At 37.9% G+C, this 24,981-nt stretch overlaps 1 protein-coding gene across 1 annotated transcript in view; it reads right to left on the bottom strand.

The window, feature by feature from the left end:
* AMPH (amphiphysin) overlaps positions 1-24,981 on the bottom strand; it is a 1,643,383-nt gene that overhangs the window by 576,629 nt on the left and 1,041,773 nt on the right. Inside the window, exon 6 of the mRNA XM_044064832.1 lies at positions 19,057-19,164. Coding sequence (XP_043920767.1) covers positions 19,057-19,164 — 108 coding nt within the window. The remainder of the gene's footprint in view (positions 1-19,056; positions 19,165-24,981) is intronic.

Here is a 24,981-nt window from a genome sequence, read left to right as displayed (position 1 = left end):
CTACTCCATCTGCTTACTAATCAATATCAGAACTCTCAACTTGGATTAAGATGAAAGACATATATCATCATAACCCAGACATAAACTATCTAAATGCTTAAGATGTTTCCTAAAAGTTTTCATTTCTTGTAATATGACTACACCAGATTGAAAGTTTTTAGTGATAAATGATTTATAATTGCCTTGAACTAACTGCCACCGTGTAGTACAACAATTTATTTCAGTAGTGTTTCTCAGTGTCAAAAGATCTATCCAAACTGTTATTCATTTGCAAACAGCCTGCCAGTCAGATTCTGAGCAAAGCAACACGCAGCACAAATAAAATATCAATCATCTCAAGATGAATGAGCAGTTGCTTCTTTTGGACTATTCAGCTACAGCAAAATAAATCATTTCACACATCTGTGTTTATCAGTTGTTGTAATTTGAGTTAAAACCTAAAAAACTGAGTACATCTAACCTACCCAGCAGAACATTCCCATTGCCAAGATCATGCAAACAAAGTCGATATGATGAGACAAGTTTAAGTTTAGTCAGCAAAATGACAATTCTCATCCAGCAGAAAATTTGCTTCTTTAACATGAACTTTATAGCTACAGGGCTTTTAGCTTCCCTGACTCATTGCCAGAAGCACTTAAAGCTATTCTGCACCTTTGAAAATCACAGAAGAATGAAAAACATTGAAAAAAAAATAAAACAGAATGGACCACGTACTGCAGAACTCCACTTTAACAAAAGTTTAGCGCTTTCGACAGAACTGTTTCCAACTTCTTCAGACCACCAACATACAACAGTGAAATGTTTAAATAAATACATCACAGTCACATGATACTACAGACACTCCCATCTATACTAAATTTAAAAATGCAGTCTTCCAAAACAGCATATTTTTACATAGTTCAAAACCTTGCTTATTACCAAAACGCTTGAATAAAATATGTGCATAAAACACATGCATACTAAATAAACAACAGCATTGTGATAGCTAAAAAAAGCACTTAAACACAAATCTAAGAAAAAAACATATGCAGCCTTCAGTTTCAAAACACTGCTGATCGAGACAGACTCATTTAGCCTGGAGGGCTCGAATGCATTACACCTGAGTTGCCAAATCAACTCCTTGTATTCTAGAAGCAATTCATGAGGTCTACCCCTTTGATCAAAGCCCACTTTTTCTATACAGGTGTATTTAAAAGAATGTGCGGAATTTTTACTCACATGTTTTGCAAGAGCATTTCGTTCATCATTCTTGTTTTGATACAGAGATCATTCCCAACCATCTCTTGAACAGAGTCAGTGAGCTCTCTGCCACACAGACTGGATTCTTCTTCACCCATCCTGTTCCTCTATCTGGTGGTGAATCTGTCCCTCAACATCTATCCTATATATACATTTGAGTTTAAGTCTCTTGCTCTCGTGGCTCTGGTTGATTTGGATTTTTGAGGTGGAGCATGTCCATTAATTGGATTCCGGACATGAATTTGTATTGTGTAGACAGATCACACTTGAGCAGGCGGTGTCGCTGAGCAGGCGAGGCACGGGTTTCTTCAGTCGAGACATCATTATGACATATGATTGACATGAGCCCTTTTTCCTTTATCCTTGCAGGGAGGAACTTCTTGGGTCTTAGTGTCGAGGTGGGAATTTATTGTTCGAATGGGCGTTGTACTCAATCATTGGTCTGATAAGTGAAGAGTACAGGTACAGGGGGTACTCTCCTCTCTCCTGATCTGGATGTGAATCCCTTCATGGTGGGCAATGTAGAAGGTCTTCCTAACCACTTTGGCAATGGCAGGTGAGGTGCAGGTTACTGTCAACTTGGGTCTCCCCCAGGTCCTACTTCTTTCTTCCATAATTAATGGATTACTGTAATAGTGGTTAGAGGTTATGTTTTTCCCAAAGGTATGAGGTACTATTTTTTGGCATTTGAAAAACTTAAGGCCATGGCTCTGGCACCAGTTATCCCATTCTATGAGACTCTCTGGAGGATGTCTGTGTCTGATGGAGTGTCAATGATCATGCTGCAGTTTGCAGTCATCTGCAAATTTTGTCAGCCACAATCCCCCTATGTTTGCCTGCACTTCAAAAAAAAAAAAAATAAATGGCCCAGAGGGGGGAGGCTGGGGACCTCTAGGTGACCACGCACGACCGTGAAGAGTCTGACATGGCACACATGCAACTTTAACTGCTGTGTCTGTGTGTTCAGTTTGCCCCAGTTTGCACATGGGTTTAAACATTATTTTAAGAGTGAGCTTATGAGCTTTCCGTGATAGTGGGGTGGTGTGTCAACGCTTTGCGCTTTAAGGTAAGGGCTGTGGAACTGCCCCCCCTCCCCTCATCAATTAGTTTAAGTGAAAAAAAAAAAAAAATCTTCAAGAGAGGCAGGATCTGCCCTGCCCAAAAAAGCCAAATTGCAGGGATCCAGTGTCTGTAGGCCCCCAATGTCTTTATTTATGAGTTCCATTATGATCCTCTCCATAGCTTTGCAGACAAGACAGTTTGTGTCATATTGGTGCTGACAGATCCTACTTTTAAATTTATTCTTGGTCTTACCAATGTAAAATGACAAACATTGTTGACACTCAGCAAGGTACATGACATTATTGCTCTGGTAGTTCAACTTCTGACAAAATTTGACAACTCCCCATATTCGTATACAAATTTCTTCATCTTCCTTTACATACCTACATTGATTACAATGTACGCATTTAGACATGCGGCCAGGATGGCTTTTTTCTTCTTTCTTTCTTTCAAGTACATTTTTAAAACATAGATTTTTCTTATATACCACTACAGGGTTCTTCCACATTTTCTTCACATACTCACTGTCAGCCCTGAAAATGTCCCAATCATGTTGTATTATATTCTTAATGCTATCAAAATTATATTATATGGCAATATTAGGACTTTTTGAAAATTAACTGTATCACACTTACAATTCAAGGTAACTAAGTCACCATTTGTCCCAAGTAGTGGATTAAAGATGCCTTCCTGTCTTTTCCTGATGACTTCCCAAAAACTATTCTCCAAGAATATAACTGGATACTCTCTATTGATCAACATAGCCTTCAAAATTGAACATTGTTCACTAAAGGTAGAGTCATTAGTCACCATACAGGTGAGTCTCACCATCTGGCCTTTGACCAGAGACTTTTTTGATAGATAGGGTGGTGGCTTTTAAAATGAAGTAGTGAATTAAAGTAAGTAGGTTTTCTGTATATGTTAGAGTCAAACCTACCTTCATCTCTATTCTTTGAGATGGTCACATCCAGATAATGAACATCTTCTTCACCTATTTCCATGGCAAACTTTAAAAAAAATGATGTACTGCTGTTCAAATGTACAAAAAAATTGTTAAGTTTATCCCTGCCACCATTCCAAAAAATGATGATGTCATCTAAATATCGTCCGTAAAGTGTCCAACAATTACTATACCCAGAGTTAAGGACATATTGCCTCTCCCATTGGGCAAGAACAATGTTGGCAAACGTGGGCACACAAACTGCACCCATTGCCATACCTTTAAGTTGTCAAAACAACTACTTTTCAAACATTATAAAGTTGTTTCCTAAAACCAGATTCATTAAGGTGGCAATAGTCACTACTATGCCATGTTCTACACTGGGGTGGTTACATAAAAACTCATAGAACATATCCAAACCCTCAGAGTGTGGGATGACGAAATAAAGATCACAACATCAATAGTAACAAATAACAGTTCTTCGGAGTATAGGTCATTTGAAACTTTTGATAAAAAATCCCAAGAATCCCTAATCCCTGAAAATATATTTATGTTCACTCAAGAGTTTCTTACTGTGCACATCTATGTATTTACCTACAGGTAGGGTTTTCGAGGCCTTTGCATCCACAATAGGCCTCAATGGGGGGAGGGGGCTCTTCTAAACTCTTATGAGTTTTGGGTATGCCAAAAATGGTGTGTGTCCTAGGGTAAAGTATCCTTCAGAAATCCGAGGTCACACACACTGATCTGGATGTTCAACATCAAATCTTCTAGTGCAAGGTCAATCCTATGATATGAAATATTCATTTCACTGACCAAAACGTCTTCATAAGTATCTGTATACAGTGTAGATAACATTCTGTGAATATATTCGTTCATTCTGTCAATATATTCATTCACATCCATAACCACTAGGCCCCCACCTTTGTCAGGTTTCATTACCCTGACCTGATGTATGCCACTGATGTCCTTTAATAAAGTTCTTTCTTCCTGTGTTAAATTATGGTGAAAATAGACCCCATTTTTCTTCCCTACCTTTTTCATGATGTCATTTTTACACATTCTCTCGAATATGTTAATCAAAGGATGCAGGGGTGGATTAAAGGTACTGGGTCTCTTACATACTGTATTCACATTTAAATTAAGATGTTCCTGTGGATCTTGATGGAAATCCAAATCCAAATTCAACTTTCTCACAAATAATTTAATTTGTACTAAAGATTCATCAATGCTAGCCTATCTAGAGGGGACAAACATTAGCACTTTATCAAATAAGTCTGCACATTCTGATGTTACTTGGGCAGAACTATAATTGAATATTTTAAAGTTCCCTATTTTATTCTTGACAAGCTTGCATCTATAAGCAAGAATTTTCAAGCTGTAATTTCCGTAGTTGAAACATTTGGTCCTTAACTGCTCCAATCTGCTTGTCCAAGATGCCATGGTTTATTTCACTTACTGCCGCACTGAATGAGAATTCTTTCCGCTCCAGCTACGAACTATGTAAAAAATATGCCTTTTTGGAAGACTGCATTTTTAAATTTAGTATAGATGGGAGCGTCTGTAGTATCATGTGACTGTGATGTACTTATTTAAACATTTCACTGTTGTATGCTGGTGTTCTGAAGAAGTTGGAAACAGTTCTGATGAAAGCGCTAAACTTATACTGAAGCGGAGTTCTGCAGTACATGGTCTGCTCTGTTTTATTATTTTTTTTTCACTATTCTGCACCTTTACTGATAAGTAAGACTGTGATATACTGAGTACAGCTAAATCATTCATCGTGGTGTCCATCTTGCCATTCACTCCACTAGCATCGATGATATTATTAAAATGTAGTTTTTCATCAATTCGGAAACAACGGCTGGGATTCAGAAAGAATCCCATGCCAAGTATAAGATGCTGTTGCAAAAAAGGCCAGTTTACATAATTGTAATATAACTGCAATTCAGAGACAGATACTCCACAATGGACAGACGTCATTATCAGCTAGTTTACATGTCTCTGAATTGTATAGTGTTACTACAAGTGGTAATCAGCATTTTGCAATGGTAAACACTACTAGCATCCCATTGGCACAGACACTGCCACATTCACAATCCCACAAACACACACACACACACACACACACACACACACACACAGGCACAGCCCCATATCTCGTAACTCTCGCTAATTTTAAAGAACATCCATGACTTTGCTACTTATAGTTGCTGTGTTTCTCATCTCGAATGTATACAGTCAGGTAATAATGCTAGATATTAAAGTTTAATTTTTCTTACAGTTTATTTACAGATTCCTGTTACATACATTGTTATTTTAAAAAAGAAAAAAATTTCAAAATGTCCATGGTGTTTAGTATTCCCCCGTATTAATACCTTTGCCTGTTAGTCTAGGAATACTTGAAAGGAATGGAAGCCCCTCCATCATTCACATATGCACACATGTGCAAATACACACACATACACACACACACAAATGCACACATGTACATGAACACACATGTACATATATTCTCATACAGAAACTCCTACACACACACACACACACACACACACACACACACACACACACACACAAATACTCATTGTACTTCAATCACCTCCCTAAAACAATATTCCTCAAGGATACACCCATCCATTCACCCATACTCAAACACACACACACACACACACACACACACACACACACACACACACACACACACACACACACACACACACACACACACACACACACACACACACACACACACACACACACACACACACACACACACTCTCTCTCACACACACACACACACACACATGCACACACACACACACACACACACACACACACACACACACACACACACACACACACACACACACACACACACACACACACACACACACACACACACACACACACACACACACACACACACACACACACACACACACACACACACACACACACACACACACACACACACACACACACACACACAATGCCCTGAGACCACACATCCACATATAGACATGCACACATGCTGCCACACACATCCACATAATAAAAACTACACCCCATTTCCTTTCTGCTAAACTCCATGACACTTACCTGGTACATGTTGTTTCCCACTAAATCAGTGGCATTGTGTGGGGGAACTCTGTTATGCCAAGGGTTCCCTGCACTAAAGGAAATCAGTCTTGTCATTTAACATTGCTTTTTTTTAAAGACATTGCCTAAAACAAAGATAATATATGTATATTATCTTCATTTAGGTAAAGTGAAGCAGGCCATCCAGGTAATGCTGTCTTCGCACAGCATCTCTAAGAGGCTTTATTTTTTTTTACTGTGCATACCTGCAGCACTTTGCTTACTGAAGAAGTCCGTGACAGACTAGTCTAGTGTATGCCCTTGCAGTGGAACATAAGCAGAGCTGAAAATAATTTGCAGTACCAGGCAAACACTTACACAAGCACCAAAATGAAACATTTCCTCTGGAATCCCTTAAGTAGTTTGACCAAGTATGTACAAGTATAGAAATGAAAGATTTACCCCAGCGATCCCTTCAGTTGTATGTCCAATTATACACAGGTGTCAAAATGAAACATTTCACCCACGGACCCCTTCACTAGTTTGAACAAGTATGCAAAAGAACCGACATGAAACATTTCTCCCACCAATCCCTTCATTAGTAAGTCCAAGTATGCGCAAGCACAAATATGAAACATTTCCCCAAGTGATCCCTTCAGTACTAATGCCAAGAATGAACAAGAAATGAAATGAAACACTTTCCCCAATGATCCCTTCAGCAGTATACCCAAGTATGCCAGGCACCAAAATAGAGCATTTCCCCCACCAACCCTTACAGTAGAATGCCCAAGTATACACAAGAACCAAAAAAAAAAACATCTTCTCAGGTGATCCCTTCAGTAGACTGACCAACTGTGTAGAAGCACCAAAATAAAACATCTTCACCAGCAATCCCTTCAGTGCTTTCACCAAGTATGCACAAGAACCATAATAACATTTTCCCTTCATTGACCCATTTAGCAGTATGACCAAGTATGCACAAGCATGCAAATGAAGTATTTCCCCCACTGATCCCTTCAGCAGTATGTGTCGGTATGCACAAGCACCAAAATAAAATATGTTCCCAAACAGTCCCTTCAGTACTTTGACCAAGTATGTGCAAGCACCAAATATAATATTTCCTCATCCCTCTTTTCAAAAGTATGTCCAAGTATGCACAAGTACCAAAATGAAAAATATCCCCACTGATCCCTTTAGTAGTATGTCAAAGTATGCACAAGCTTGAAAATGAAATATTCCCCCCCCCAGCAATCCCTTCAATAGTTTCACCAAGTATGCACAAGCACTAAACTGACACATACCGCTACTGATCCCTTTAGCAGTTTCCCCAAGTGTGCACAAGCTCCAAAATGTAATATTTCCCCCACTGATCCCTTCAGTACTTAGACCAAGTATGCACAAGCACCAATATGAAACATGTTACCAAGAGATCCCTTCAGTAGTTTGATCAAGAATACACAAGCACCAAAATGAAACACTTCCCCAGCCATCCCTTCAGCAGTATGCCCAAGTATGCACACATACTAAAATGAAATATGTTCCCAAAAGATACCGTCAGTAGTGTGACCAAGTATATACCAGAATAAAAGAAGCATTTCCCCACCGATCCCTTCAGCAGTTTGTCCAAGTATGCAAAAGCATCAAAATGTAACACTTTCCCTGCCAATCTCATTGGTAGTATTTCCAAGTGTACACAAACACTGAAATGATACATCTCCCTCAGAGATCCCTTCATTAGTATGTCCAAGTATGCACAAGCACCAAACTGAAACATTTCCCCCACTGATCCATTCAGTAGTATAAATAAAGTCCAAGTATGCACAAGCACCAAACTGAAACATTTCCCCCACTGATCCATTCAGTAGTATAAATAAAGTCCAAGTATGCACAAGCACCAAACTGAAACATTTCCCCCACTGATCCATTCAGTAGTATAAATAAAGTCCAAGTATGCACAAGCACCAAACTGAAACATTTCCCCTACTGATCCATTCAGTAGTATAAATAAAGTCCAAGTATGCACAAGCACCAACTGAAACATTTCCCCCACTGATCCATTCAGTAGTATAAATAAAGTCCAAGTATGCACAAGCACCAAACTGAAACATTTCCCCCACTGATCCATTCAGTAGTATAAATAAAGTCCAAGTATGCACAAGCACCAAACTGAAACATTTCCCCTACTGATCCATTCAGTAGTATAAATAAAGTCCAAGTATGCACAAGCACCAAACTGAAACATTTCCCCTACTGATCCATTCAGTAGTATAAATAAAGTCCAAGTATGCACAAGCACCAAACTGAAACATTTCCCCCACTGATCCATTCAGTAGTATAAATAAAGTCCAAGTATGCACAAGCACCAAACTGAAACATTTCCCTACTGATCCATTCAGTAGTATAAATAAAGTCCAAGTATGCACAAGCACCAAACTGAAACATTTCCCCACTGATCCATTCAGTAGTATAAATAAAGTCCAAGTATGCACAAGCACCAAACTGAAACATTTCCCCCACTGATCCATTCAGTAGTATAAATAAAGTCCAAGTATGCACAAGCACCAAACTGAAACATTTCCCCCACTGATCCATTCAGTAGTATAAATAAAGTCCAAGTATGCACAAGCACCAAACTGAAACATTTCCCCCACTGATCCATTCAGTAGTATAAATAAAGTCCAAGTATGCACAAGCACCAAACTGAAACATTTCCCCTACTGATCCATTCAGTAGTATAAATAAAGTCCAAGTATGCACAAGCACCAAACTGAAACATTTCCCCTACTGATCCATTCAGTAGTATAAATAAAGTCCAAGTATGCACAAGCACCAAACTGAAACATTTCCCCCACTGATCCATTCAGTAGTATAAATAAAGTCCAAGTATGCACAAGCACCAAACTGAAACATTTCTACCACTGATCCATTCAGTAGTATAAATAAAGTCCAAGTATGCACAAGCACCAAACTGAAACATTTTCCCCACTGATCCATTCAGTAGTATAAATAAAGTCCAAGTATGCACAAGCACCAAACTGAAACATTTCCCTACTGATGCATACAGTAGTATAAATAAAGTCCAAGTATGCACAAGCACCAAACTGAGACATTTCCCCATCTGATCCATTCAGTAGTATAAATAAAGTCCAAGTATGCACAAGCACCAAACTGTCACATTTCCGTCACTGATCCAATCAGTAGTATAAATAAAGTCCAAGTATGCACAAGCACCAAACTGAAACATTTCCCCACTGATCCATTCAGTAGTATAAATAAAGTCCAAGTATGCACAAGCACCAAACTGAAACATTTGCCCCACTGATACATTCAGTAGTATAAATAAAGTCCAAGTATGCACAAGCACCAAACTGAAACATTTCCCCCCTGATCCATTCAGTAGTATAAATAAAGTCCAAGTATGCACAAGCACCAAACTGAAACATTTCCCCAACTGATCCATTCAGTAGTATAAATAAAGTCCAAGTATGCACAAGCACCAAACTGAAACATTTCCCCACTGATCCATTCAGTAGTATAAATAAAGTCCAAGTATGCACAAGCACCAAACTGAAACATTTCCCCTACTGATCCATTCAGTAGTATAAATAAAGTCCAAGTATGCACAAGCACCAAACTGAAACATTTCCCCTACTGATCCATTCAGTAGTATAAATAAAGTCCAAGTATGCACAAGCACCAAACTGAAATATTTCCCCCTACTGATCCATTCAGTAGTATAAATAAAGTCCAAGTATGCACAAGCACCAAACTGAAACATTTCCCCCACTGATCCATTCAGTAGTATAAATAAAGTCCAAGTATGCACAAGCACCAAACTGAAACATTTCCCCCACTGATCCATTCAGTAGTATAAATAAAGTCCAAGTATGCACAAGCACCAAACTGAAACATTTCCCCCACTGATCCATTCAGTAGTATAAATAAAGTCCAAGTATGCACAAGCACCAAACTGAAACATTTCCCCACTGATCCATTCAGTAGTATAAATAAAGTCCAAGTATGCACAAGCACCAAACTGAAACATTTCTACCACTGATCCATTCAGTAGTATAAATAAAGTCCAAGTATGCACAAGCACCAAACTGAAACATTTCCCCTACTGATCCATTCAGTAGTATAAATAAAGTCCAAGTATGCACAAGCACCAAACTGAAACATTTCCCCCACTGATCCATTCAGTAGTATAAATAAAGTCCAAGTATGCACAAGCACCAAACTGAAACATTTCCCCTACTGATCCATTCAGTAGTATAAATAAAGTCCAAGTATGCACAAGCACCAAACTGAAACATTTCCCCTACTGATCCATTCAGTAGTATAAATAAAGTCCAAGTATGCACAAGCACCAAACTGAAACATTTCTACCACTGATCCATTCAGTAGTATAAATAAAGTCCAAGTATGCACAAGCACCAAACTGAAACATTTTCCCCACTGATCCATTCAGTAGTATAAATAAAGAAGCAAAATGAAACATCTCTCCCGTGCCATCCTTTCAGTAGTATGTGCAAGTATGCACTAGCACTGAAATTCAGCATTTTCCCCAGTATTACTAAGTATGCACAAGCATTTCACTGACATAAACTGAAACATTTCCCCCAACGACCCCTTCAGTCATTTGATCCAATACGTACAATCACCAAAATTAAACCTTTTCCCCAAGGATCCCTTCAATTGTATGTCCAAGTATGCAAAAGCATCAACATTAAACATTTCTCCCAGCAGCCCCTTCAGTAGTGTTATCAAGGATCTTCAAGCACTTCACTGATACCAAACTGAAACAGTCAGTCAATGAGCCCTCAGTAGTTTGCCTATGTATGCAACAGTTCACTGACATCAAAAGGAAACACTTCCCCCCTAATGGCCCCTTCAGTAGTTTGTCAATGTATGCACAAGCACTTAACTGACCCCAAAAGTAATCATTCCTCCAGTAACACCTTAAGTAGTTTGTCCAAATATGTAGAAGCACTAAAGTACAATAAACATTTTTAAGTGAAGTCAATAATTGCACCACCTTTTAAATTGTATAGCAGTACATATTCCTCTTTCCCTTCTTCTGTTCTTGTGGTAAATTGCTGCTTATTGGATTAACGGCATTTCGATATTTAGTATGCAAATTCAGTCCTTTTAGATTTCTTTGTAGGAATCCTACTGATGCACAAATATGCAATGTCCCTTATCTGTGTATTAGCTGTTCCCCTATTGTTTATACCTTAAGCATGTTAGGCTTTTGCACTAAGGTGCCATGTTTAACAAAACACCTTTGCATTTTCAGAGTAATCCTGAAAGATGTGATTTGCATAACCATGTATTGCCACTCTTCATGGATTACCACTAAGAAAATGTGAAGGATTGGACTATGAATACTACCCTATAATTTGGCCTGGATTCATCTCTGAACTCAAGGTATTTGTCTACTGCTGAATGTCTTGTAATGCACTAGTGTCATCAGTGCTTTTTCAAATTAAAAATGTAGTCATTGCTAGTGATATAATTTGAGTGTAAAGTGATGATAAACTGAAGCATAGCTGCAGAACTGTAAATCAGCAACTGGCTGGCCCATGTGAGACATTGCTACAGCAAATGGTGACTGGTTTCATCTGGCTGTGTGTAGCATCTATAAAAAATGAAAAATAAAGTAAGCTGTTTATTAGGGTTTTTCTTGGGTTCAGTAAAATAAAACAGTTCATTATGGATTATGGTTCCCCAAAATGGTGTGACAGATTTACACTTAAGCAGAGACAAAACCATAATACCTAGAAATGAAATAAATTGAGTTTTTTAATAGGTATTTCAGCACTAATCAGGGGAGTTTGTTATTTAAAGCTATGAAAATGTATTGGCAGCAACAGGTGGATCTGAAACACAGCCAAATGGAAAATACAATATCTGTACACCACGTAAATCATTGACATTGGTTAAGGTACATGATCAGTCTCACACACACACACACACACACACACACACACACACACACACACACACACACACACACACACACACACACACACATATATTTCAGCTTCCCCTGCTATAAAACTGATGACATGCCACTGCATTAAATGTTATATAATTAATGTGGATGGCCATGTTAATTTACACAGCTAATTGATTTTATGAATCTCTCAGCTGTGTAAATCCCTTGCTGCAGATATTTACAGCAGGAGACAACATGGTTAATTATCACAAGCTGCCCTTCCCTCCCTAAATGCCTTATTAAGATTGTGGTAAGTTTTAGAGACAGTCCGTAGTTGTGATTTTACAGACCATTTAGAATCGATGTACTAGGGTTGTTTAGGAATCAGAAAGGGCTACCACTAGCATAAAAAAGGAAATGACACCTTAGGGCTTACTGCTAGCAGTAGCCTTTTTCTGAATCCCAGGAAATGGGTACAATATGAAAATTCAGTCTTTATAGCACTGCTTCAAGCTTAACCAAACAAGTAAATAAGTTGAAGCTAATGAAAAAAAGTTAAGGAACTGGCGAAATCGTGTATGCATTTTGAGATACTAAGAAATGAAAGGGCTTTCTGTATATTGTTATTTTATTAAAGTGACTTTTCATTAGATTTTTGCTGCTTGCATTCCATTCACTGGCAGTCACTTATTTGCTTTCACCTCATTAGTTTTAATACTTGGTGGCATCAGTTTTCCATTTATTTGTGATTAATATATAAAAGCTGCAACATGTGTTGATGGAGATGATGCTATTCAGGCATATTTTGTCTTACTAAAGACGAGGTTTGATTTTGCTGTTATTAAAGAACAATGTTTTCACTATTACAAGACAGAAAATAAATAGCATTGCATTGGTCATTGATTTATTTTTAATTATAAATGAGTGTTTATATGAACTGATTGTTGTATATGTGATTGAATTAAAACATACAGTGAATGATTATGAGTTTCCTATGCTGTATAATTAACTGTTGTGAGACAGAAGTGTATTTGGCATTAAAATTGAAAAAAATAATTTAACTTTTGTTAGAGTCTGCAATAGCACTAGATAAAGCTGAAATAATCAATATTCTAATAAAAGAGCTTGCTGAAGATTTGGGGTATACAAAGTTGAAATGAAGCTACAGTCTGATAGTAATAAACATAATAATAGTGTCAAGGCAAGGTATATCAGCAATACTTCAAATAAGATGTCAGCGCAGAAAAGTATTGCTGTGTGAGAATGATGATGATGCAATTAAAACTGAAGAGCATTCAGCTCAGCAACCACCACTTTTTTTATGGTGGAGCAATTAGAAAAGGTACGAAGCCTTGCCCAGTACTCCTAGAGAATGCAGGGGTGTGGACAATCAAGTATGCAACTTCAGAAAAATGGGCAGAAAATATGAAGTGCAGAACATGAGAAGTTGCAATGCAGTTAGTCAAGATGTTTCTCATTTTGCTGGTCATCATTTGCATGTTTGTGAAGTTAATGATTCATACACTTACAGTGAACATAATTATATTTTCATAAAGTATACAATTTAGATATTTCCAAAGGCATTAATTTACAGAATCATGCAGTAAAGTCTGTTATGTCACAGAAGAAAAACTCTGTGTGCAATGTTGCAAGCTCACAGAAAGAAAGGAAGAACTTAAGTTCAAATGTATCTTTTATTAGCCACTCTGTTAGCAAAGATGGATAAATCCTGCCTACATTAGAGGTGTCCTGAGTTTGATCAGTGGTTCAGGCAGGTAGAGAAAGATGGGTGTAGTGATTCAGACAGGTAGAAAAGGTTGGTTATACCCATCCTTGGAAGGCAGGATAAGTAGTTTTGTTTTGCCATGCCTACAGCTATTGAAAGTCAGATCTCACACTGCACACTGCAGGGTGAAAGTAAACCTGGAGGTGAAAGGCCAGCCTTGGTGTGTGTGTGTGTGCATGTGTGTTTGTGTGTGTGTGTGTGTGTGTGTGTGTGTGTGTGTGTGTGTGTGTGTGTGTGTGTGTGTGTGTGTGTGTGTGTGTGTGTGTGTGTGTGTGTGTGTGTGTGTGTGAAGGAGCACATATGTATGGGATGCAGATGATAGGCAGTCCATATACTCACATTAGCATCAAAGGGAGGAGAATGACGATACACAAAAAAATCTCAGCTGTATGGATGCCAGTGATGATACAGACTCCACAATATCTGCCAGGATAATGTTCCCTCTGGACTGTTCTTGTTGCAGAGGCTGTGTGTATGTGTGTGTATGTGTCTGTGTTATGTGTGTGTGTGTTTTAAGACATCACCGGGTAATGAAAGGGCTTAAGCCTACTTGTCAAAGGCTATATGTTATGCATGGGTGAATGAGAAAAAAGAAAGTAAAAATGTGTATGTTTTCATGTTTTAAAATGATATAATAACTCCTTTACCAGACTTGTTGAGAAAACCTCTTGAATATTCCTGCCATGATGATCATGTCTTATGGGACAAAGAATGAAGTACAAGTTACCGACCTCACTGTGTCAACTTTGACAAAAAAAAAATGGTCACATGTAATTAGTAAGAAGCTCTGCAAAAACCTGTTATACTACATTAAATCAACTAAGATATTATCTACACTGAGACCTGGTGAGACTGTGAGATCTCAGAACCAGAGCAAAATGAAGATGTTATGATGGATCATGCAAGTACAATGAGGTTTTATATTTTTATGATGAAAGAGCTCCCTATTGAAATGTCAGCACTCAAAATGCCAAGTGCCAAAAGACTGAAAAAAACACCAAAAACAATGGAGAAAACCTAAATTTCATAATTTGCTCTTCTCTTTAAAACTTCTTTTTATATATACCAACTCTGAGATTGCCATACTCCAGAAAAAAAGGAATATTCTAAGAAATGGCATCTCGGACTTAGATATAAGTCAAATCCTTTGGCCATTCAGTCTCTGCATTTCAGGACTTGCTCTAGCAGGTTATGACATTTCAAATGGTTACCAATGAAGATCTAGGTTTTAGACACAGGAGAAGGTACTTACATACGTATGGACTGTTCATATGTCAAAATAGTAATACACCTAAGAAACTACCATTAAGGAACAGCTCAAGTTATTAAATACTGCCACTGCCCAACAAACAGTTCCTGTGATGTGCACTCCTCTTGACTGTCAAAACTATATTATCAAATAAGATAGAGTGTGTGTGTGTGTGTGTGTGTGTGTGTGTGTGTGTGTGTGTGTGTGTGTGTGTGTGTGTGTGCTCGCATGCACTTGTAATGACTTGATCAAACCTACTTCTACTGATCATACTAGGCTAAAGGGTTTCATTACTATCTCAAGATTTTGCCTTAGTGTGCTCACCTGCTGAACTTTTTTTCTGGGTTTCCATACTGATTAGGGGAATATTTTGTTTTGACACACACAATAAAGTAAATTGACTCTGAAGGCAAGCTTCCAGCATCTCACATTTGAGGTGATACATACCTCTGATGCTTATTTTAAGAAACCTCAAACTCACCAGATTGCATAGAAATGAAAATACGTAGACAAAACTTCAGTTTGATTTCTCCTTCAGCAACATGTTGTAGATCTGCTGTCTGTGACACCACTTCATATTGCTGTCTTTTGTGACACACACCCATTCACTGAACCTTCAGCTGGTGAATCATGCTTCATGCTTCATGAATGGTCATATATACATACATACATACATAAACATCCAATAATATAATATACTTTACTTTTTGCCAAAAGAAGAAAACAAGTGGTCTTCCTCATTCATCCAGCAGATGCAACTATCATCATGTAGTTTCTCCACGGTTCTCCACGGCAGCCTCCACTCCACCTGTCCTATGTCCTGTCCATGCCCATATCCTTGTCCTGCTCCTGAATGACACTGTTAAAGCACATGGCTACAAACATTGTGACTCTCACTGATTCACCTCACTATGCTGCCTTATAACAGCAGCAGCAGCATTGATAAGAAGTCCTTCAATTAAACATTTCCTGCTAGGAAATTAAGCATGTTCTGTCTGTCAAGTCATATATGTGATTTGCAACTGTGGTACACCTGCTTCTCCAGTGTTATTAAAAAGCAAACTTTATTTACAACAGTAGATGGACCATGAATATAGTTAACAAAAATCCTATCAGAAATAACATGGAGTCCAATATCTTCCTGAAATAGTAGTATAGGAGAAAATCATGCAATAATGCATTCTAATGCCTTATGCACCCACCTTTTTTTTCCCGGCTAATGGAAGCAAATTACATGTAAATTAAATGTAGCAATTTCTCTGACAAAAACAAAATTAAAGCATATCCAGCATTTTGACAGGATCACAACAGGGCTTACTTTATGATTCCTTTCCAGTTTTCATTAAAATAAGCAGGTATCTGCTAACTGCTGTGTCATGTCCTGTAATACCTGCTTTTATTTCATTGCAATGCAGTGCTACTCATGCATCCACCTAGCTACAGTATTAATGTCTAGCATGCAGTGATAATTTTGTGTTTTTTACATTGCACTTCCAAAAATAACCTTAAGTACACTAATAATAACCTTAAACAGAAAAAAAATGCATATTTGCTCAAATAATGTCAGACATCAGTGCAGAATATCAAATGGAGATGATCCCGACCAGGGCATTAGTTATGCATTCCTTTCTGTCTCCCTCCTTCTTTCTTTCACTTAGTCTCTTAGCAATAGGTTCTGGGGCCTGTTTTAGTTTCTTGCATTGCAAAACTGCAGTGCTCGATTTTCACAGCAACAACACATTGTCTGTTCCACATAAAATATCCAGAGTAAATAATAAATATATGTATTCATCAGGAAAGAGACAACTTGTTTTATACAGTACCAAAGAAGTAACACTAAAAGCATGAAGAGAACACCAAGTTAAACGTTTTTAGTGTAGTTAAACTTTAATATTCGCTATTCATCACACAGAATTCATCAGAAACTGAATAACAAACAACCACCACTCAATTTAAATAAAAATTGACCAGTTTCATTTACCAATTAATTACAATTATTTTCAGCATCACAAAGCTCCATAGAAAACATTTTACTAAAAAAACAGCATATTGGTGAATTTTATTTAAAAGTGAGTGGTGTCTGTTTGGTATTCAGTTTCTGATGAAGTCTGTGTAACGAATAGTGAATATTATTGTTTTATACAGTGCCTTGGAAGATCTCTCAACTACTCACTATCAAAACTGTCTTTAACATCCACTTTCTTTACTGCATTCAATGAAAAATGTTGCAAATTTATATTTGGTGACATTATTACTTGCGCTCCTCACTCTGCCCCAGAAGCACTATGAGTGTATTTTGTTACCGAACGCCTGAAGCAAAATTAATTGAAATGGTCATAAACCAGTGAATAATGTAGGCCTCATAAAATGTTAATTTTAGTTTACATTATATGTGACTTTTGTCAGGATATGGTAGTAGGTTATCATTTCATGGCAAAATACAGCCTCTTTAAAAAATGTGGCTCTTTAAAACAGTACAACCAGTGGGTTATGATATAGTTCTATTACTGTGCATTATATCTGTCTGACAGCAGAGACATTTAGCCTGTCTAGACTATCTCTAACAAGATTTAAAATTCTACGTTCTCTATGCTCCTCCTTTGCCTTTCACTATACTCTACTAACAAACCTGCACAATACTCTTTTATACTATAGTTATCAAACTGGATCAGGTTTGACTGACACCCCATTATGAATATGAACTCATGCTAACTGATGTCCCAGAAATTATTATCCTCTACGAATGCTTTTAGTTATATCCGTATGGATTTCCTTTCAACTTTCTTTGCCACCTCTAACTGCATGATAATTTTCCTGCTTCTGATACCTCCAACTACCTTTTGGAAGGGTACCTATCCTGCTGTATTCCAGACATTAGGTACTTGAACACTAGCCAGTAATCTGTTGAAGATCTCAGTCCATGGATTCAGCAACACACATGTGAGATTCCCAAGGAACCTAAAAGGTAGCTCTGTCTAGTTCCACTAACTTATCCTTCCTTAGGCCAGCCAGAGTTCAATCATGCACACCATCTCCACCCTAGCAGGAATCCACTGCTCTGTCTCTCTGCCCTATCACTTTGCTACATTCCCCTCATTTTTGGTGAAGAGCAAGGGAAATAGTCAGTAAATGCATCTACCTTTTTTATCCATTCAGTCATTTATTCATCTAACCAGCCAGTCAGCCATCAGTCATCTGTCATCCCTTCCATCCATCCATCCATCCATCCATCCATTTGTTTAATCTGCTTGTCCTACTGAGAGTTATGGTGGCATTACATTCAGCAGTGTTGACCAGACTTCCCTTCACTTCAAGTATTCCTAAGCAAATTGACAGATATAATCACTCCAATGTTTCAGGCGTCTGAACTCAGACCACCACCTACTGGGCTGTGCTCTTTTAATCTCTTACAGAAGGCACCCATTACTCCATCCTGGAAGTCAAAATATAGACTACTATTATAGATTCCCTCTGTAATACCATTTTGAGTGCATCTACACAAAGTTATCTACACAATTTGTGATTTATTGTTAGCTGATTTAAAAATATTGAGCATATCAGTGATTCTAACAGACATTAATGTAATATTTGAAATATGATCTTAGTTAAATCTGCAATTATGTAATGCTGTATCTTGTAGTACAGTTCTGGAATTTAATACAAGTATTTACTTGGAGGAGCAAAAACAAATGCAAACAGCAGTTTGGCAATGCTATGACTTAACTACAAATAATTTAAATGGTGTTTTTGCAAAAGCATACCTTATTGACTTTGGCTTCATCCTTACGTTTTGAACTCTGTAAAGCTTCCAGGTGATGCCTTGCACTATCGTAGTCCACAAGTTTCCTACTTCGTTTTGCAATCCGAGTCTAAATGATGCAAGAACAAAAATATATAAGTTAAAACATTGACATGGAAACTATTGTGTGTAGACAACTTCTTTTTAGACTGTTTAGCACAAAATGTCAACATTTACATCTGAATGGCTTAGAAAATGCAACTGCAGACTCTAAATCTGCATGCAGTATAATAATTGTTCTCAAAAGACACATTTTGTAAGTGTTCATCGAAAATGACCAAAAGTACTGAAAGGGCTTAGAACAAGATTTGCTTCACTGCCTGCTGAATACACCTTCTACTGTCAATCTCTTGTTAATCAAACACGACAGTGATGATACTGCAGATTTAATGTTGGTACAGCTGCTGTATAGACATTTACTTTTCATCAGTCTCTTATGATTTCAGGGGCTTTAGCACACCACAGGCTTGTCTGTCAAAAAAACAATGTTAAGGTCTTGATGCCACATAATACATCCTGCCAAAAACACTGTGCTCCGCTTCCTATTGTATAGGATAATGTGAGTGCACATCTTCATGCCAAAATGTTGACCTTGACATGCTTACTTAGGAAGTATTCCTTTTCAAAATTTTCACACAGAAGAGCTCAGAGGATTACACTGTGTTGTACATTCATTCATTTTATTAAAATGCATAAGTAAAGCATGCATTAATCACAGTTACTGACAAAGACAGAGCCAAAAAATAAATGTGGTACTAAATGTGGAAAACGCAGACACTTTACTACTAAACCACAGTTTTAAAACTAAAAGTAGCTCTATGTTTTGGGACATCATGTACTTCTTAAAGGAGGCCTCAGAGCCTCATACTCGTGTACAACTGAAAAGGTGTAAAATAAAATAGTATTCATCAACATTCACTATTAACATTCACACACGCGCTGAATCCCCAACAGAACCATGCAGGGAATGCAATGTGTGCATAGGGAACTCTATACTAACAAACAAAAATAATTGTACACAATTCCAAGAACAGTAATATAGTGGGTACAGAATGATTCCAAAACTATTCTCTGTCTTATTATTAAGTTCAGGCTTGTCTAAACTCTACTACCATCAGACTCCACTAAAAATCTTCTCTGTATTCTTACATTTTTTATTACTGTATTTTGATTCAGTGTGCCTACGTTGAGGATATGGTCACTAGAGGACTCTTCCTGGCTGAATGTCCTGTAGCCTTACATGTTTGCTACATATAATTAAATTTGTTATTTTTTTCCCTCTTCGGGTCTTATTTTTGTCCCTTACCATTCTCTTATGTCTCTTTCTCTCTATTTCTCTGTCATACTGGTCCAATAATTACTGGAATACTATATAAAACCAAAAGCTCAGATTTATGAAAGAATGAATCCATTATAAAAGAGAAATGCATTAGTACATAGCAGTGTCAAAGGAAAGATTTGTTTGTTTTTTAATTGTGGGAATGGACTAAATCAAATATAAGCCTTTCAGCCACTACATGCATCATACAAAGACACAAAAACAAATGAATATATCAAATATTTTATCATCATCTTCATCATCACCCCTACACCAAAACGGGTATAACACAACAGTAAGAAATAATGCAAATCTACAAAAAATGATGGTGCTCTCAATTTGAAAAGCAGCAGCTGAATACATGACTGATGAATTTTACATTTTCAATAGCCAGTACACATAACCAAATATTTTTACATTCTAAAGCTTAAAAGCTTAAACTACACAGCTGCAAAGCAGGAAAAATATATTTTATACAGTATAATATTCTGATGTTTTCTAGGTATAATAAAATAAATATTATATACCTTGTCTGTGCAAGTCAGATAGATATGAAGGAAGTAAACCTAGATCAATCAGTGACAGAAAGGGATTAAACAAGTCAGGTCATAGAAGTTCTTCATATTCAGGTTAAAGACAAAGTCTGTGAACTGATTCTGACATAAGGAGACAAAACTGCTTGCTACTTAAATCATTAAGGCCTTGAGTTGTTATCAGCTGCTTCCTGTATTCATGAATTTAGGGCTTGATTGTTTTCCATCTCTGTTTAGCTACTGTGTGAGTGAACAACTCACTTAACTGGACAGTGCTCCGAGGTTGCCTCTGAAAAGGAACCGTTATGTTCAAAGGGTGGACTCTGTTAAAAATGAAAAAATAAATAAATAAATAAAACAAACAAAAACCTAAGTAAGAAATATAATGAAAAAAATAATAAGGATTCAGTATTCCTTTTCACTGGAAGTTAATGTGGCATATTCAGGATTAAACAATTGGCAAAATAATTTGATTATACTATACATGTGATGGGGATGTGCCCTGCATAAGGTAATTAGATCCCAATGCAAATAAAGCATAAAAACTTTGCTTTCAGTAATCCAGTACTGCAGTATCTCCTAAACAGGAAGATGAACGTGCAAAGGCAGATTAGGAGTAATCACTTTTATTGGTGCGTGCTCTTATGGCAGAACAGAAATAATCACTTTTATTGATACATGTGGCAGATTAGAAGTAGTTGCTTCCATTAATATGTGTTACTGGGAAATTTAGGAGTAGTCACTTCTACTGATAGGTGTTCTTGGGGTAGAATAGAAGTAATCACTAACCCATACGTCATTAGATGGGTAGCCAACTGGCTCACTGACAGAACGCAAACAGTCACAGTTGGGGATTCCACCTCTACCAGCAGACCAGTTACCAGTAGTGTATCACAAGGATCTGTGCTGGGCCCCACTGTTTGGAATCTATTTCTCAGAAGTTCATGCAAAAATAGTTGGCCTGTGGCTTACCAAGTTTGCCGATGACTGCAAATTGGGTGCAATCATTGAGTCCTCCAACTATGTTGACATACTACGAAAAAGGCTTACACAGACAAATAATTGGTGTCAAGGCCACAGACTTAAAGTAAATGCAAAAAAAATGTGTTACCATACCTTTTGGCAAAGGGGAAATCCCTGAAAATTGCAATATCAACAGCACCCCCCTTAGCTCAAACCCTGTGGTGAGAGATTTGGGAATGCAGGTTGATAACAATGTTAACTTTGATCACCATGTGCTCACAGTGGTAAGGGAGGCCTTCTACATTGCACATTTTATATGTAAGTGCATTGCATCCAGAGCTAAGGATGTTATAACTTCCCTGTACTCATCCCTCATCAGACCATTAATAGCATACAATGGTCCCTTCTGTATATACCTCACCAGACACCTGCAGCAGCTGGAGAGACCTCAGAGGTTTCTTACCAAGAAAATTCAGGGCCTTCAACACATGACCTACATGGACAGACTGAAGGCCCTGTAACTGTACTCTGTATATTATAGGATGCTGTGAGGTGGCTTTGAACCCTGCCCTAATGGAAATGCTGCAGATCCACAAGTCAAATGGGACAAGATTCACTTGCTCTAAGAATCTTAACCTGGCCTGCAACATTAACAGGACATGCTGGAGATACAAGTATGTCTGCTAGAGATTGCCACTCCTTTGGAACAAAGTCCCAATTCACATAAAACAGAGCTCCTAAACTACCCTATTTATGTATAACCTAGATGCTGGCTGGGAGAACGTACATTTAACCTGGGGGGTATTACTTATGTCCCTGTTGGATAAGGGCAGTCAGTGTTGATCACAGACTCATGCTGCAAATATAAACCATACAACTTGGTCAATAAGGGAACAAGGTTATAACATGGCTAGGCTTATAAAAGCCCTAGGGCCAATAGCCTAGTAACCTCATATGAACCTATGAACCTACTGATATCTGTTCTTGGGGAAAGAAATATAATTTTATTAGAAATTTACCATAAATGCTAATGTTAAGTAGACTCACTGTTAGGGTCCTCACTTTTGGGATATCCTGCCTGCAGATAGACCATGGCTGGTCACATTTCAGAGCTTTTCCATCCCCCCAGAGCTTTGGCTGTTGCCCTCTGACTAATGGTATCTGTATATTGATGGTATATAGGGAGATCAGCTGATACCATCCTCATATCTTTCTTGCACCACAAAGGCCAGTTAGAAGATTCCTGCTCTGCCCCACAACTGGACCAGATGGTATAACTTCTGCTACACCACTTCCACCCTAGAGGACCCCAATCTCTTTCTGCATGTGGCATACAGCCAAAATGAGGAGCAGGGGCCTGTGGAAAGATGAAAGGGAATGTGTAATGAAGCATGGCAGTCACTCCAACTGAAACAAAAACAAATATATAAGTACAGAGTAGAAGAAGATTGAAGGAGGGAGGGTGCTTGGACTGCAACAGGAAATCTATTTATATTGATGTAGTACCTTATGATAACAGGTAGACCTGCATGCAGAATAAAATCAGCAACCTCATTAAATAACAAGTAATGTGTGATACTGCATCACTTCACAAATGTGTGAAAAAAGTTGAGGCAGTACGTGCAAATATGTCTCATATCATGTAGTACTGTAAGTTATGAAGATATCTCCAATCATTAGTAATTCTATAAAAATATTGTGTGTAAATTATATCTAACCATACTGCAGCTGGATTACAGTGTAAAGTCCATGATGAAGACAATATACAAATACCCGCCAGCAATGGAACTAAAAAGCAAATGATAAATGATAGTGTATATACATTATTGCCCTGCATGCTCATTCTGACCACTAGTAGTCCAGTAAAAGAGACAGGCAGTGTAACGTAGTACTCAAGGCAACACAACAAATTGTTGATCTCAAACATAAATATTCTGTTTAGATGCCTAAACATAGCAGTTTTCAATAAGCATGTGGAAATCCTGTGGAATGTTACATGTTTGCATGATACGGAACCAAGAAGTGTGGTAGCACATGCATCTGACAAGCGAGACAAAGTGGTTTTAGAATGATTAAATTATGGTACTGTAACTTTCACATATTTCATAGATTCATAGGTTTATACTAGTTTAATGACCACCAGGGTCTTTATAAGCCTAACCATGTAACCAAACCTAATTTTGTTGCCGAGTACCTTGGACGCCTATATGTCTGGGTGTGTTATTAAGGAGGCAGCTAATGGTTATGTGTGGGGGTATGTTAGATGGGGATTAATTTACTTACTGTTGACATCTGTCCATCAGAGACATGGATGTATGATGAGGGGTAAATTTGCAATTTTCCATCCAATGATGAAGGTTTTATTTGAATAGGCTCGTGAATGAACTCTGCTTCACATGGATGGGGAGCTTATGCCATAGCATAGGAATCCTTTCAGACACATATCAGTCTCTTCAGCATCTTCTGTTCATGTTGCAGACATAGGTCAGGTCCTTGAATCTAGTGTTTCCAGTGTTGTTTCCAGCGTTGTTTGTTTTGCAAATGTGCAAGAAATCCATCAGAGCTGGATCTCAGTTTGTCTTATATGCCAGGCAGAGATCACTTCTCAGTAATCTGTAGCAGAATGAGTAAGGAGATAGGACTTAAGATGATCTGTGTAGGATAGGGTATTTATACCCTGGATTCTCCTGGTGAGGAACCCTTCAGGGTGTTCCAACTGTTGCAAGTACCTGGTTAGGTACATGCCAAACGGGGCACTGCACTCAATGATGGGTCTGATAAGAGCTGAGTAGAGGGGTGCTATAACTTCCTTGGACCTGGATACCATACACTTGCTTATGAGTTGAGTGACATAGAATGATTTTCTTACTATCTTGGCTATGTGTTAGTCAAAGGTCAGATTACTGTCTCCACATGCTCCCAGATCCCTAACTACCGAGTCAACGCTTAAGGGTGTTTTGTTGATGAAGTATTAATCTTGGGTGGACAATCTCCCAAAGGCACTAAAATGCATTTCTTTGCATTGAGTTTTAATCTGTGCCTTTGGCACCAGCCATTTTTTTGTGTTAGACTC

This window comes from Protopterus annectens, chromosome 3.part0 (assembly GCF_019279795.1).
Source record: "Protopterus annectens isolate FY-2018-M chromosome 3.part0, PAN1.0, whole genome shotgun sequence".
NCBI classification, from domain to species: domain Eukaryota; kingdom Metazoa; phylum Chordata; order Ceratodontiformes; family Protopteridae; genus Protopterus; species Protopterus annectens.
Note: the sequence above shows the minus strand (reverse complement) of the source record. Positions and strands in the feature narration are given on the sequence as shown.